This window comes from Dromaius novaehollandiae, chromosome 1 (assembly GCF_036370855.1).
Source record: "Dromaius novaehollandiae isolate bDroNov1 chromosome 1, bDroNov1.hap1, whole genome shotgun sequence".
In the NCBI taxonomy this organism is placed as follows: domain Eukaryota; kingdom Metazoa; phylum Chordata; class Aves; order Casuariiformes; family Dromaiidae; genus Dromaius; species Dromaius novaehollandiae.
The window spans coordinates 150,091,290-150,108,320 of NC_088098.1; the positions used below are offsets into that span (position 1 = coordinate 150,091,290).

At 38.9% G+C, this 17,031-nt stretch overlaps 1 protein-coding gene across 2 annotated transcripts; it reads right to left on the reverse strand.

Moving 5' to 3' along the window:
- Window positions 1–1,992: 1,992 nt before the first annotated feature.
- On the reverse strand, window positions 1,993–15,212 carry MFSD9 (major facilitator superfamily domain containing 9). Of its 2 annotated transcripts, XM_026103215.2 has the most exons (6): window positions 15,060–15,212; window positions 11,615–11,702; window positions 10,255–10,298; window positions 8,850–8,979; window positions 7,252–7,461; window positions 1,993–6,683 (listed from the first exon to the last, which is right to left on the reverse strand). In XM_026103215.2, exons 1-6 carry the CDS (start codon window positions 15,144–15,146, stop codon window positions 5,884–5,886), a joined length of 1,359 nt encoding a protein of 452 aa, XP_025959000.1. In that variant the 5' UTR covers window positions 15,147–15,212; the 3' UTR covers window positions 1,993–5,883. The 2 variants fall into 2 exon arrangements, with proteins under 2 accessions (XP_025959000.1, XP_064358972.1); XM_064502902.1 differs by lacking the exon at window positions 11,615–11,702 and having other exon boundaries at window positions 3,775–6,683; window positions 15,060–15,190.
- Window positions 15,213–17,031: the final 1,819 nt, after the last annotated feature.

Consider the following 17,031-nt stretch of genomic DNA (forward strand, 5'->3'; position numbering starts at 1 on the left):
CTGGTTTGGGTCTGAGGCTTGTCTCTTCATACCTTTTTTTCTCCCTTCTGCAGAAGAAAAGCAAGTTCAACAGCACTTTTAGGTCTAAATGGCCCGTTTAGCCTCAGTTTGCAGAGGAGACTTAATCAGGTATCGAAGAAGAATTCTGCCTATTACAGAATGAGAAGCCCAGTAAATCTGTCCTCGAGCACCATCTGATGGGGGAAAGCATGTATTGACTGGGGACATGATTTTCATTTTTTCAGCAAAACACTTCTTCAGCGTGACTGGGAAACTTGCCAAATGCACACAGAGATTTCTGTTGTCTGATGCTCCAGTACACTCCGTAGTATAGATATTTTACAGCCTTGGGGGAGAAGGACAATGCCCAGCTGCTCAATTTCAGGGATGAGACAGTAGAAAATAAGTATGCTAGCACATGGGGGGTTAGGGGTTTCTGGGAGTTTCTTTCCGCTTCCAGTTGCTGAGACCTATAGCTGGAAAGCAAATAGAGTAACTGTGTGGAGGTATGGCATGGGCTAGAGAGTAGACTGGCATTCAGTTATTTGTTTTAAGGAGGTATTGGAAAAAAGAGAATAATTTGACATAAGGGACCAAATTTTAAGGGCTGTCCTACTCATATTAAAGTGTAATACAAGCTCCACTGAAACCACAGGTGTTCAACCAAAGATGATAATGTTGCATAACATTTTAGAAACTTGAGAATATCCTTCTCTGCTGAAGCCACATAGGAATCACATAAGGAAACAAATTAAGTTGAAAATTCAGCCAAAATAACATACACGCTGTTATGAAGAGTACCTTGGGATCTTTGGGAACAAACACACTGTACGCTGGACCAGATTTTTCAAGTTATACCAAGTTCACCAATTTCAGACACCAGCAACATTTTAAGGCTGACCCTGCTAGAAGTTTTTCAGCTAGACATAATTTCCAAAGTTGTCTAAGTTCTGCCAGCATCTCCCAGATCCTGAATAGAAGAAGGATTTTTAAATTAGCTGGAGGAATGCTTTTTGCACTACAGGAGCTCTGGTCCTATAAAATATGCTCCGAATACACTTCAAATACGGCATCTGCAATACACAGCTACAGCCAGGCCAACATTAGATTGGAGGCATAGCCCAGGAAACATAAAGCAGGTGTCTAGTCCAGGCAGGAGAAATAGGAACTGTTAAAGGACATAGTAGAGAGAAGTCATGGGCTATCTGACTCACCCAACTTAGGTGCTACTTAACTCCAGGAGAGAAGGGAAGATCAATGGTCCAAAGCCAAGTCATTTGTTCTCCCACATTTTACTAGACCATGATGTACTTTCCAGATAAACCTACAGCTGTGTTTGACAGAGCCAGCTACGCCGTGTACCACCACACTCTGTCTCACCACTTTCAAGTCAAAGGGTTTCATTTCTCTCTCATCTAACTTATTAGACAGCCAGCTAAATTGGGAGCTACCAGAAAAATAAAATAAAATAAAATAAAATAAAATAAAATAAAATAAAATAAAGCAAAGCATGGCTGTTTAATTCTCCTCTGAGTATTTGAAGGAGTCTTAGCATTCAGAAGTTATTCAAGTTAGGGCTGAAAATTCTCCTCCCTGGATTCCGTGCATCTCCACTTGAGGACTTTCTGCCTCAGAAGTAACCCTTCTGCAGGTGGGAGACAGTGCTTCTAATAGGATACCACAATGAGATACTGGGTTTGCAGCGTTTCTCTCTTAAATAGTCAAACACAGATGCAGTTCCTGTACAGCACTGACATGCTTTGGAAGGCTCTTTAGCCTGTGAGTTTTGATAGAATACCAGGGATTAAAATCACAGGAGGGGGAGTAATAGTTACACTGGCTGCTCTGGTAAGCCTCACTGTTTCAGGATCTGAAATGTGCTCAGGTTTACATTTATGTTTCACAGATTACAATAGCACTACCATTGCCAGAGATTCTGCTTCAAGAAGCAATTTTTGACCACAGTCTAGAGAACATGGAAAAGGCATTAAGTACCCCATTTATTTCTCCATTTATTTTTCATGTTGTTTGACACCTGCTATTTATTACAAACTTGTCAGAATGGCAAACTTGACAGAACAGAAAATTCCTATATAGCACACCTCAAAAATAGTTTTTTGATTGTAGTATAGAATTAAAGATAACTAGAAATTTGTTTTCATTTCTCCTTCTAAGTTAACATAGGATATTTTCAAGATATCCTTTTAGAAAAAGTTCTGCAAACTTTCATTTCTACAAGAAAGAAATTTGACGTCCACTCACAACCTGTTGGTTTTCAAAGCTAAGGCTACAATAAACTCCCTTAAAAGATTTCTGATTAGATGTTTGTGAAGAAGCCTGCAAAATTATAGCAGTGACAGCACAGTTGAGTCTGAGGTTTTACAAATCCCAAAGCACCAAGCTATAAATATTTATCCAGCGTATTCCACAGCAGCCATAACTGATTAGCGATTGGCAGTGAGTGATCATATCCACAGAGGTTCCAGTCAGCTAGAATGAGACTTTCTATGCAGTTGTGACATTAGGCCTACTATGAGGGTTGGATGGTGGTATTAAAAAGTGTTTGAAGTAATCAACAAGTCAATTGTTACACAACACGCTTGCCCTGTTTGTTTCTGCATTATCTGCTCACAGAATGACATAGTCTCAGAAAATGAGAATGGTGCTGACCTCTACAGCGGTGCTGCGGTAAGTAAATTCTGAGAAAAGAAAACAAGAAAGGAAACCAAAATGTGCAAAAAATTGTACATTCAGAAAGTATCTCTTAGAATATTTGCAACATACACCAACAGAACACAGGTTTTGTGTTTAATCACTTAAAAGCAACATTTAAAGCAGTTACCCTACAGAATGAGGGCATATCATGCACTATGAGCTATTCTACAGAAAGAAATTACTGCATTGTATATGCAGCCCCTTAAACAACGGCCGATCATAAAGGTCAGAAAAGTAGTCACTCAAAAAAAAATTTTTTTTTTTCAAAAGGGAGAAAGCCCTCCTACAAAACAAACCCCAGAATAAAGTCCCTTGCTTGCTTTTAAGTCTTAATTTGTGGACAGTTGCAGGCAGAAACTTTATTTTTCTGTAGTCTATATTCAGATCTGTTTTGTTAGAGCCTTTAGCCACCACAATCGGATTCAAGAAACTGCCGAGTAATTCAGTAAGGCCCACTACACTGTAACCAAAAATTGCTGCAACTGCTCCTCCTCCAGCCATGTAGGGGGAGTTACAACCCTCCTGTCCAAGGATGTCATTTACTCATCACTCTCTGAAGGTACTAGTAAGAGACAACAAAGGGGATGCAAACGTGGTCTCCAGACACTAGCAACAGTTGCCTTAGAGAACTTAGCGCTTTTTAGATGACACATTTCCATTTTTTCTTCTTCGCTGTCAATCCACTTCTTGGCTTACTCCTAGGCTCCTTTGCCTCTTAAATGAAAGTAGTCAGATTGAAGTGATCATTTTAACGAACAGCATTCCTCAAAGGAAAAAAAAAATCTGCACTTCAGTAACATTGATTTGGTCACCCATATTTTGTACTATAGTTTCGGGCAGAGGAAGGGGTGAAAACACAGGGAAAAAATGGTAGAAGTGGAATGCCATTTCATTTTACTGCTATTCCATAAAAAAAATTTTAGTGCAACTTTTTTGTAACTGCAGCTTTACAAAGAAGAAATATTTCTACAGCACTTCAGAAATCATTTTGGCAAACAAGTAAAAACTTTTCTTCAGTAACATCAGTTACGTGTCCCTGAGCCCACAGCCTTCCACAGGTTTATCAATTCAAATATTTAATTCCATTTTTATTTAACAATATATGGAGAACTATTTTTCAAAATAACATGATAAAACAAAAATATCTGCTGATTGTGGAGAGCACATTTTTCAATTATGCATAAACAAAAACAGTGAAGTTTTACATGCAGAAACAATATTCAGGATGCTGTATAGTTTAGCATAGACTGAATTTTATAGTATTTACAGAATTTAAGTTTAACCAGTGCATTGACTCTAGAAGGGTAAGCATTATCTCTTACCTAATATTACCAACAAGGATAGTAAAAATTGCTCAATCTTTCGTATATGTTGAATTAATCTTTGGGGTTTTTTTCCTACCTTTTTCCTTTACCTCTTGCTGTAGTTGCAAAACAGAACTCCTTGTTTTAGAGAAATGTGATTTTAGGAAAAAAATATTTATTTTAACTAATGGAAAGGAATAGGATAGGAAATTAATGGAGAGTGCTTTGAGGCAACCACTGAGCAAAGTAAGGGCACATAAAACACTTGAAAATTCCTCAGGTTCATAAGGACAAATGAAACACAGACTATTAGAATAGGCAACTCTTTTCTGTGTGAGCTTTACCTATCACATGGAAAATGAGGCTATCTACTGAAATGACAGCAGTAATTAGACACACATCCATTATTTCAATATACAAAATTAAAACAACTGGAAGTTTTATATCTATTCTCATGATGCTTCCATCGGAATCACGGAGTTTCAGTAAAGACCTTTAATTACATCAGGTGTTCTTGAAAGGGAAAGGAAGAAAATAAAATAAAAACTGCAAAACAACTATGGCTCTCCTGAAGCAGCAACATTATTTGCACACCTCTTCAGGGAGGTAACTACCCTGCTTTTACCAAAAAATAACATTCTGCACAGCTGACTTTCTACTTTCATCAAGTAATGCTAGGAAAAGCACATGGGACTGATGTTACTATTGCAAAATATACTGTGTGTTTCAAATTAAATGCCAAATGGTGATGACTGCTGAGTAATATGGGATTGCACAACAAATAGCAACCAGCCAGTGCTACAACTCTCACTGTAGTTCTGTGAGTAATCTTTCATTAGTTAAGCCATCCATAGAAGTGAGGACTAAAATACCAACAAATAAACAGTTTTTCTCTTGTCACTAAAATGTCATTTATGCCTCCAAAGATGAAAGAGAACATATTAGTCCAAAGCCCCCTTTAAACTACTGCTATTTGCTCCAGCATACCTTTAACAGTCAGGCACAAAAATTAAGAAGGAAATTTATTTTTAAAATGAAGGTAGAAAAATTGCTCAGGAAACATTAAAAAATATTTATGATAAAGTTATCCAGAAATTATGATTAATACAGAAATCACTAGTGCGACTTTCAATAAAGTTTACCTTCTCAGTTTCAGCCTGAAAACCCCATATTATTTTAAAACTATTTTAGGCCAGCCAATATATGAAGTTAGCATATACTCAATTCTGTTTTCTGGGAAAGAATCAGCAGGGATCAGATGGCTGCTCTAAAGTACCTAATCATGCTGTACAGTAAGTATTATAGGCAAAGCAGGCTTCACAACATCATATATGGAAACATCCTGTTAATTATGCCACTCTCACAGCAGACCAAGGGCTTATTCACAACAGCATAAGGAATAAAGGCTAACAAGATATACTGCAAATTCTCCTTCTGATTAAGTAATAAAACTACACCTCTGATTAAATAATAAAAATCAGCTGCTTCATGTCTGAACCTATTAATGTAAACATTGCTTCAAATGTGAGCTGCAAGAAGGATTTGTCTATTTCGTATCATTTTTTTTCCTCCAAAAGGTTAAAAATCCTTAAAAAAAAAAAAAAACACACACACAGCCAACACTATATATTAATAATCTGTCTCTCTCACAAGGGTTCCAGTGGCAGCAGTTCAGAAAGAACTGTCCAGAGTAACAACCCTGTAGAAGACATTTATATGTATGTGCCTCCATCTGAACACATAATGTGCCCTCTTAAAGTATCCTGTTACTACTGTATGGGTCTGGCAGGTGTAAGCATTATCCCAGGTTCTTTAATTCACTTTGTCTTTCCTTTAAGATACTCCACTCAATCCAAATTTGCGGCTACTGAGTTTTTAATTTAACGTTTCTTTTACCACAGTATTTTGTTTTGTTCATGTTCATTATCAGAATAGCTACTAAAGCTAGTCCAGCCCCCAGACTTGGAGGGCCACAAGGACTGAACTCCTGAGCAATTCCTGAAAGGAGCGGGGCAACTACACGTCCCACTGATGTCACGGACTGTCCAACACCTAGGACCATACCACTGGCCTCATTCCCACCAAGGCTCAATTCAAGATCAGTGATACAAGTACGGCCTACAGTAGTTGAAAAAGCTAAGAATGTGGAAGAAAAAATGACTGTCCATACGTGAAGTGCTGATGAATACAGAAGAATCAGTGTGCAGGTAAGAATGCTGGAATGCAACAAAATTGTGTAAGTGTTGTGCTGGTACAGTCTTGTTATCGGCTCAAGCAGACAACCAGCCAGGGCTCCAAGAGTACTACTATAGCTTAGTAGGTATCCAGTGAACTTGGGTTTCACCCCAAATCTCTCCTCCAAGGCCAGACCAAAGTTACTGTAGTATAGCAGTATAGCAACAGACATTAGTAACCGTACTAGAAATATATCCCACAAATCAGAGCATGCAACGACTTTAATCCTCTTCAACACCATTGCAGTTTGGATCCATGAAGACTGGAGAGGACTAACACTTGCCATAGATCCAATAGCTACTGATTTGAACTGCAGGTCCTGATTTGCTTTTGCTGAGAAATCGTCTGTAACTTTGTTGCTATTGGTGCCTTGCTCACCCTCACTACCGCTTGTGTTTTCTTCACTCCATGGTAACATCCAGACAAGACCTATAAGGATAAGGGAATTATTTTATTCAACTGCATTGATTTTACAGACTTTAACATTAGTTTGTTTGTTACAGTTTACTTAGTGTAGAAATTAAAAATAAAAGTACTTTAACACTCATTTTGCTAAAAAAATAACACAAAGTCTAGTGTTATTCACAGTATCAGTTCAATTTTAAATGTGAAAAAAAGGAAGGAGAACACTGATGTGACACACTCAAAACATACAAACTGATTTAAGAACCATAGCCAAAATTCTGACTCCTAGTTCTCCTATTTGGGCATTAAAAAAAAAAAAAAAAAAAAAAAAAAAAAAAAAAAAAAGAGAAAAAATCCTGTGTTGGAATGTAAAGTGAAGGAGCAACATAAAGAAGGAGCATCTAGAAGTTAACTGTTTCAAAATTCCTGCTCTTCCACACAGGTTCAAATTCAAAGAGTAGTATCACTTTATAAAACATTTATGTCACAGATCTTAAAAGACACTGGTGAATTCAAGGTATCACAAATGGCATAAATACCCAAAAGTACAAACGCAAGGGACCTGAGATGCAAAGTATGATGTACAACTTACCAGCATTCAGAATGAAGACAGAGGCGCAGATTAAAGATGTTTGATAAAAGCCGTCTTCCAGCTCTGTAAAGCAGCCACCAACCACAGGCCCCAGTATGAAGCCCACACTAGAGGCCGCATTGAAGCGTCCTATTACTAGAGGACGGTCTCTCTCAGAAACAGAGTCAGAAAGCAGGGCTTTAGAAATGGAGAGTGTGTGTTTGAAAATACCTGCAACATAAATTTTTTTTTTTTTTTTTTTAAAAAAAAGAAAGCTTTGCTCAATCCAGAAAGATTGCAAATGACAGCAGCTACCTGGGATATCAATGTTCAAAGTCTGTATGATTGGTATTTTAGAATATTCCATAAATCACAAATCATTCAGCACTGGAGTCATGCAAGAGTATGCGATGGAGGAGACAGGCTGAATAAAGTGGTATACTGAGCCATGACTGTTCCCCAGCTATTCAAAGACATGGACCTTGGAATCAAAATTGAGCAGGCATCTTTCTCAAAGGAGTGCTCCTGCAGCTCTCCTAAAGGAAGAAGTAACTATTCTGAGTGTTGGATCTCATTAGGAATAAAGCAGCCTCAAAAAAATGGGATCCTGTGAGTGGGTAGTGGTGAAACAGGAATGGCTTATCTGATTACAAACATATCCCTGTGCCAACTTCCCTGCATGTGGACATCTTTGGGATCGCAACACAATGAATTCATATGAGAGACTGGTAGGTGGCAGAAATGTAAGCATACTGCAGGATACTAATTATGCAATCATTTATGTTCCTTCCTGACAAAAGCAATGCTATCACAGTCTGTTGCCATTAACATTAAAAAACATTACTCCTACTAACGAATCAATAAGCAACAAAATCATTCATTAGCAAACTTTCTTTAAATTAAGAAACAGCAAACAAAACTCCAAAGGAATGAATAGCTCCTAAATCAAGACCATTGGCCATTTTAGCAGCCTTTAACAGAAGGGTTCATAGTAATAGTAATTCTTATTATATCAGAATACATATAACAGTATTCAACTATTATAAAATTATAATTATAAATTATGAAATTGTAAACTTATTATAAAATTCAGATATGAACATTGACACAAACTTAGCTTCAGTGATTAAAAACACATATGCTTTTGCACAACATAAATATTCTGTTGCAGTAGTGACCTAAAGTTTCAACCAGATTTTACGTTACCACTTTTAAGTATGTTTTCAGCATGAGAAAAACAATATTGCAGATGTCGTTCCATTTTGTATTGAAAATAAAGGCCGAGATTTTCGGCAGTGATCAGGTATATTGTGTACCTCTTATGACTAATTGTACCTTACAACAGCCTCTTTCAAGAAACTGCTGTATTCACTTTCTTACAAAATTCAACTATTTAAGGTCGCATAAAAATTGCAACAATTTGAGTATACATTTCAAATTATTTTCAGAAAAAATAATCATGAGAATGTTTGATTTGTAGACACTTTTCCATTACTGGGGTTCAGTTGGTGCCAATGGATGATCTGTTTACCCATTCACATGCCACAATTTCTCCAACAGTAATTCTTATGCTGAGGCTACAGGAAATTTAAGCCCCAAAATACCAAGTGCTTACTCACCTACAGGGATCCTAGAAATGGCAAACAGAAATACTGTGGTGGATGTTCCAAGAAGGAAGTAACCCAGTGCACTGAGAAGAATGCAAGCAAGCAGGGAGTACCGTCTTCCTACTATATCGCTCCAGCAGCCCTTGACAAAGCAGGAAATTAAAGCTTTTTATAACATTTAATGATCTACTGTGAACAATCTGTGCATCTAAATTAGACTGAGAAAAAAATATCATCAAAGAGCTGTCAATGAAAACTTAATGAGCTTATCAGCTACCTTTCCTAAGGGTTCAAAGTTTGGAAATGAAGAGTGGATTTCTGTCCTGCAGACAGTACACCTGCTGAAACTATGATTCTATTTAATTTTGCCCTTTAAAAAATATCATCCTGTGACAAACACCATGAAATATTAGCATTAGAGGCCCAAAAAAAGTGTTATCACAACCATACACATATTGTTTGTTTGCAACAATGATCACTGTGTACAAAGCACTCCTGAGCATCCTAAAAGGAACAGTCTTAGCTAAAAAGAGCTTGTTATCCGAGAGCAGACAAGTAGGAAGTAGTTATAAGAAGGGCCAGCAGTAAATTTGCATGCAACATATTTATAAATCAGCTGGATTAACTGTAGGAAACAGAAGAAGTAGATTTCTTAAGAAAGCAGGCAATGGTCTTGCAGTTCAAACTTCAAAGAAAATGTCACAAAGCTTACAAAAGCAAATTATCTCAGGTAATCTGCATAACAAACCCTCAAACACTCTTTTGGGGAGATGCTCAAAATCTGTTTTCTTGAGAGCTAAGATGTACCAGGGTTAAATTAAAGGTGCTCCTGGCTAAAATATAGACACTAAAGATATTGATCAGTAAAGCACGAATTCAGGAAGTTTGGCCTTGATGTTCAGTCTTTGCACTCTTTGTTAGATTAGCAGGTAAAAAAGCTAATAGAAAACAAAAGCAAACAAAGCTTGAAAACATGTTGCATGAATTAAGGCCACATGGCAACTTACAAGAGGCAGGGAAAGCAAACTCCAGATAACAGGCTTATGAAGAACTGACTTGTAAGACTACATTTTGGACAGGCTACTGTGTTGAAGAAAACTGCTTTAATAGCAACAATGTTAAAGAGAACCCTGTATGATTGAGATGTGCTCAGTAATGTACGACTGATTCCAAACCTGGATTCTACTTTTTGTCTAAAGACTGTTCCTGCTTAGTAACGATCTGAAGGATCTGACTGTTCTCCATAAGTGGAATGAAGTTCTACACAGACTAAAACTTGGGTCCTCCAATCAAAAAAGCTTGCATAAGCACCAAAAACACTTTCAAATTTTCAAGATAACAGTATTAACCACATTGTTTTTCCCATAAAAATCCATAGAAATAACAACATACTTATAAATGCAGTTTTAAAACTCACCACAAATGTGCTTGAAAAGAGCTGCATTACACCATAGAGAGAGCCTAAAACAAACATGTAAAATACCTATGGTAAGAATTAAGCATGAATTGTTTATGAAAATTGCACACAATTTTAAATGAGGAAACATGAGAGAAGATTTGGGAATAAGTTAGTAAAAGAATAGGAAGAAGCAGGACAAAAAAGGTGTGGAATTCTGCACAAAATTGTGGAAACAGTTTCAGACATGAGAAAGAAGAGAAACAATTGCAGACCAAACTTGTAGAAGTATGTAATGTAAAAGGATGTTGCTTTGCAAGGTGTATTAAATAAAACAGATCTTGGCATCTACAATTGCTCTGTCAGAATCAGGAGCTAATTTCATTACTGGGAGGCACTAATTACTTTCCTACAACAAGGCATCTCACAGAAGCCCTGAAGAAACCACAGGCCCTACTCTCATTTTGGAGGCTAAGAGTTTAGCAGCAGTTAGTGACAGAAGAGAAAAAGAAAAGACAAGCACAGAGAAACATCTGCCAGCCTCTTTCATTCATGAGAATACACCTCAAAACCCAGGTTCTTTTAAAGTTTAAATCAAAGCAGAGTGTTGAAATGAAAACATATTTTTGATGAATTGCTTCTTAAAATAACACTCTGTCAACTCAGAGCAGAAGCATAACTATTTCATGAAAAGTCCTATATTTCACCCAAAATAAAAAAGCAGAGTAATAAAAAAAATGAAAAAGAGAGCGTAAGTCAACCACACACAGCTATAAAAATACCACACTTCTTTCAGTATGAACCATAAACTATACTGTGAGATATAAATGAGCACTTTAGAATCACAGAATCTTACCACTTCATATTGTAAGTCAAAATCCCAAACCTTCAGAATTTACCTGTAAACACCCCTTAAAGTTGATAAAGGTTTTACCAAGAGGCAGCTGCAAGGAATTTAATCAAAGTGGGAGCAATCAAGAGCATCAGAAATGGCTGCAGAAAGTACTGTTTGCAAAGTCAGTAAATAACAATAAAACTAAAGGTAATGCTTCTGGCTTCCAAAGATGCTAAGCTGTGAATTCTTGGATACTAAGAAAGAGTCTCTAAAAGTATCATTACAAGTTGGGGGGTTTTTTTTGGTTTTTTTTTTAATTTATTTTCCCAGGCATCTGCTTTTCGCTACTGTTGGGATGCAACATAAGACAGATTTTGGGGTGTAAAACAGCATGGTTGTTCCTATGTTTTTACTTGAAATTTGTCATTACTTTTTATTATGCTACTACCAAGGTAGAATATTGTTACAATATCCAGTTTCCAGTAACACAGATTCCAGTTCACACTATCTTATTATTTGATAATCAAAATAAGCATTGCAACTCACCTACTATTCCAGCAACCGTAGGACCTGCCCCTAGAGATTTGATGTGAAAGTTCAGTAAAGGAACAACCATGCTCACACCAAATAAATCCTGAAAAGGAGACAGGAAAAGCTTCAATAACTTATCACAACTGACACAGACGACGGCACCCTGACTTAAGATTGGTCTAATATTTAAAAATTTTTAAATGATTTCCATATCAATACAGGATTAAAAAATATTTTGTGTGGTCATGAATGTGATATGTTGTAACCTCTATAGCCTCTGTACCTCTGCCTCTCAGGTACAAAACTACAAAACACAAGCTGAAAAAAAAAATCAAAAAAATCAATTGTTTTATACAGAAGTGAAAGCTATAAAAACATCAGCCCTCTTTCCCCCTTCAGGTATATTTATCCTGAAGATGTATATTTAAAGATTAAGTATTCCTTTAATATATCTTAAAATTTGCCTGTTTAAAAAGAAATGTACTTGGCACTAGTATTTTTAATTTGACATAGTAAGTAGTCTGTTATTTCAATCACCTAAAACTACTTTTTACTAGTGCAAAGAAAGAATGTTTGGAAAAATCTACAGTATGTATTTCTCTTACTTTTAAAGTGCAATTTATGAGTTGAACTTTCATCCACAACGGGAAAGAAGCTTCAAGATGTATCTAAACCTACCAAGAGACCAGCTTTGTCCATAACTTAAGAGATGCAATGAAAAGATGGAAACATGAAAAAAAAATAAAGCAAAGTGAAAGACTCTTTTGCAGAAGTATAGGAGGCAGCCAGTGCAGATTGCCCATCCCAAATAGTACAAGGATCTCCTATTCAGTCCTTTTAAATCTTTTATTGAGCTAGCCACACTGACCCAGTAGGTTGGGGTGTTTTTTTTGTTTGTTTATTTTTTTTATACTATACAATGCTGCTGGCATGTGAGTCCTACATCACAGCAGAATTTTATAGAAGAGGGCTGCTGAAGCAAGATCGCCCTCTATCAGTGATTGCTGCAGCTGAACTAGACTAGCAGTTCATAGTATGCCCAAAGCTAGAGTAACTGCAATGATGATGCACATTACTTGGTAAATTGCTATACTCTGTCATTAAGTATCTTATGACAGCTTAAACTGAGACTTGCAAGGTTAGAAACATTACTAAATACATTAGCATGAGTAAATAACCCACATAACATATAAACATCTTTAGTAATACAATCTCTGGGTTCAATAACTATTATCTGAATTTGCATACAGAATCATGATTAAGAGACTAATTCAGGTTGGAAGGGACCTCAGGAGGTTTCTAGTCCAACTTCCTCCTCAAAGCAGGGTCAGCTCTGAGGTCAAATCTGATTGCTCAGGGCTTTATCCAGTTGGAGCCTGAACATTCTCCAAGGATGGGAACTGCACAACCTCTCTGGCAACCTGTCCCACTGCTTGACCATCCTCATGGTGAAAAGTGCTTTCTTTACTTCAAATCAGAACCTCTCATTTCAATTTAAGACCTCTGTCTCTCTTCCCCTTGCCACTGTGAGCAGCCTGGCTCCATCTTCCTGTTAAACTCCTTGCATGTACTGGAAGGCTGCTGTTAGGTCACCACTCAGCCTCTCCTGACAGGGTGAGTGCCCCACTCCCTTCACCATCCTGGTGACCCTCCACTGAATTCACTCCAGTGTATCAATGTTTTTCTTGTACTGGGGGGCCCCAAACTAGACAAAGTATATTAAGAGCAGTCTCATGAGTGCCAAGTAAAGGAGGACAAGCACTTCCCTGTTCATACAGCCCAGGATGCCACTGGCAGTCTTTGGTGCCATGGCATACTGCTGACTTATGTTCAGCATGCTGCCCACCAGGATCCCCAGGGCATTTCAGCAGAGTTGCTCTCCAGCCAGGCAGTCCCTTGTCTCTACATCTGCAGAGGCGTATTCCTTCTCGGGCACAGGAATTTGCATTTGTCCTTGCTAAATTTCCTAAGGCTCCTGACAGCCCATTCCTCCAGTCTGTCTGGGTCCCTCCCAAGATGGCAGCCCTGCCCCTCAGCACATCAGCTGCATCCCTCTATTTTGCCACCTGCAAACTTGAAGACGGTTGTCTGTCACCTCCCCCATGTCTTGATAAAGACATTAAAGAGGATAGGTCCCAGTATACATCCCAGCAGTACTACACTTGTCACAGACATGCAACCTGTCAACTACCATTCTCTAATGGGCAGTAATTTCTAATTTCACTTATAATTTCTTATGTCAAATGATAACTATGCTGTATTTGCTTGGTTGCAGGAAGCTTACATAACAGGCAATAGCTCTTTACTATGATCTTTCACCATACCATGCACTCTTAAAAACAGCACTCGCTCCTCAGCGGATTGCAGTGTGTAAGCTACACTCTGTGTCAGGAACGTATTACACAATTTTAGATCTACAGTTGCCAAAGACCTAAGAAGCAAATTGTGCTCTAATGCACCTTTTCCTGCAGTATTAGCTTAAGAACTGAAACCAACTAGATTGTTTCTACTACCCAACCTAAAGGTAAGTAGCAGAGTAAACCTACATTTCACAGTGCAATTTTGTATTCTAAACAAATTTCTAAATTATCCTGAGTTTAATTTTAAATTAACAAAACACCCTTTCGCTGAAATTCATAAAGCCATGATACAGCACAAACCTTTTTTTTTTTTTTTTTTTTTTTTTTAAAGACTACATACTATGTTCTTCCAGTAAAAGTTTTTTTTAGGAAGAGTGCAGGTGTTATCTGAGCGTATGCTAAGCACCTGAATTTCGAGGAAACAAAGAACAATTCTCTGAAAAACAAAAGACAAAACTTATTTAAGGGCACTATGCTACCCTACCTTACTGACAGGATGCAAGTCACATCTTTGTAACAGGCTGCAAGACTCATTGTTTCCATTGAAAAAAAAATATAACCACTATAAAACTATTAAAACACACGCAAACACCAAAAATATTTAAAATGACCTATCTTAAAACACAGTAGTTCATTTGGAGTGCAATGGGGAAACCCGCTACATCCTCACACCTGACTCCAGGGCCGGTCGTTTAGGACAGTTAGCCGCAAAGGAAGAAGAGGGACAGAAGGGGGTGTTTTTCTGCCTTATCTCCAGCTTTGGGGCATTTCCTGGCTCCTGACCCGGAGGGAACTGTGCGGCCTCCGACCGCCCAGCTCGGCCGCGCGCCAACGCGCGGGGACAGGCGCGGGCTGCGGGGCCGTTACGCCGCCGCCACCTCACGCACGGCCCCCTCCAACGGCCGCCGCGCGCCCGCCGCGCCGCCGAGGCCTGGCCGCGGCGGGCGGCCTGTCCTCGCGCCCACCCAGCAGCGGCAGGCCCGGCCCAGGGACACGTCGCTGCCGCGGCCCGCGCCGGGGCAACCAACTGCGTGCGGGCCGGGAAGCTGTGCGAGGGCGGAAGGGGGTTCCCGGCACAGGCACCCGTCCCCGGCGCTCACCAGGAAGCCCACGGCGTAAAGACACCGCACGAAGCGGCCGGACACCACCGGCCGGCTCCCCACGGCTCCGCGGCCCTCATCCTCCATGCGGCGCCGGCGAGGGGCAGCGCGGTCCCGCCCCCGCAGGCGCGGGCAGGGCGGGGCGGCGGCCGGGCCGGGCCGGGCAGAGCATGCGCGGTGCCGGCGGCGCGGCGCGCCGAGGGCCTGGGCAGGCTGTGGCGCAGGGGGAGGCTGAGCCTGCTTGTGCAACTCTAGGGGCAGCTGCACTGGGGGAAAATCTCACAAATCCTGGCGTTTCATTTATATTAAGGAGTGCATTTTTTGTGTTACCTCTCTTTAAGGCGAGGAGGAAAAAATCTCTTCGGGTTTTAGATGGGAGACAAAAAATGCTCGGGGGAGCACTGTGACACATCCCACACACGGTCCCTCTGCTCACTGTAGAAAAAAAGACTTTTTAAACCATAAAACTCTGAGTCTGTCTCCTTCATGGGGAGGCTGTCCTGTCCTGCTGTCCTTCGTGTCTGAAAGAGTCCTGCCTGGCTGACTCAGGGCATATGTCTAAGTGCATTTGTGTGATCAAGTGTTTATGATGGTAAAGTGTGTTTCTCTTTGTGCTGTGTGTAAACTGGCTGGTGTCTGTGACGTTGATCCAAGGATGAAGTGCGTTCCAGTTTTATCTAAGGCTTTGCATTTTTGTGTTGCATTTGAATTAATGTCGGGGCTACCTAGAATTCTGGATCACTATTGCTTTATAAGGTATTTGCACCCAAAGAAATAAAACAACATTTATAAATTTGTGAGATGCATAGATAAAAGTACTTACTACAGACAAAATAGTGTTATATTTTAACCAGAGGAGGTCTTTTTATATAGCTGCTTGGCCAGGGATCAACTAAAAGACATTTTTAAATGTTTTAAAGGCATTAAAAAAAAAAGGCAAGAAGAGAATGATCTACAGAACTTTTTTGTTTTTAAGTACCAGTAAGGAGAAGCTTTTTAAAAACAAAATCTGATTTTTAAATTTTAAAACTGTCCAATGCTCAGCTCAGAATGTGCCAGGATGTCTTAAAAGAGTTGTGTTTTGAGCTGCAGCTATACTCAGCAAATTCCTTTGACCCATTGATAGCTTCCAGAATTCACTGTCTCAGAACAAGCTGCTGACACTTTGCTCACCTAAATCTCTAGTGACATGGAGCATATATGTTAGTAGCAGAAGGGCTTTTCTGGTCTTCCCTTCTTTGACTGATAAATTTATACTTGTATCCAATTTACAACCAGCTGATAAAGTTTGAGAAGGTAAGTTCTTCATTGGTTAATAGAATATCTTCAGTTCTATCTTCATGTTTTCAGAAGAAATAGTATCACAGAGTCGAGAGTCTTCAGCAGAATTAGGTCACAAAACAGGAGAAGGGGATGTGGTTTTCCTCTAGGTCAAGAAGAATTACGCTCCTAAAAAAAAAGAAGGCATTGGAAAACAAGACAAATCCCTAGATACGTAGCTTATTTTAAGGTACCACGGCAAAGGATAACCTGCATATGCCTAGGGAAAAAAGATGTTATTGTAGTCTCCAAAATAACTCAGTTATTTACTATCTTGATGGATGTGATATTTTATATTGCCTTAACCAATATATCCCCCTAATTTAATTCTCTGAGGCCATCCATATAATTTTAACAAGTCCTCTTGAAATAAAGCTATTTTCAAAAGTTTGGGAATAATGTTAATGGGGACCACAATTACATACAATTGCTCCAAAGTGGAACAAAATGGTTAGAAGATACTAAAATACTAGAATATCATGTGAATTGACACTACCTTGTCCATCTGCCTAATAGTGTACTAATTTTAACGCCGGTCATTTTATTTCTGAGAGAAGAAACAGACTTACTGGGGAAAACTATGAAGGAAGTGGAAGATTAAAAGATAGTGCAAGGATTTAGATTCTGTTCTTGGAGCTGAATGTAGATTGAC

Coding starts and splice junctions, on each gene's coding strand:
- MFSD9 (XM_026103215.2), bottom strand. CDS start 15,146: ATGGAGGATGAGGGCCGCGGAGCCGTGGGGAGCCGGCCGGTGGTGTCC. Junction 10,299..11,614: donor TACGGTTGCTGGAATAGTAG/GTGAGTTGCAAT, acceptor TGTTTGTTTTAG/GCTCTCTCTATGGTGTAATG. Junction 6,684..7,251: donor TGTCTTCATTCTGAATGCTG/GTAAGTTGTACA, acceptor TTATCCTTATAG/GTCTTGTCTGGATGTTACCA.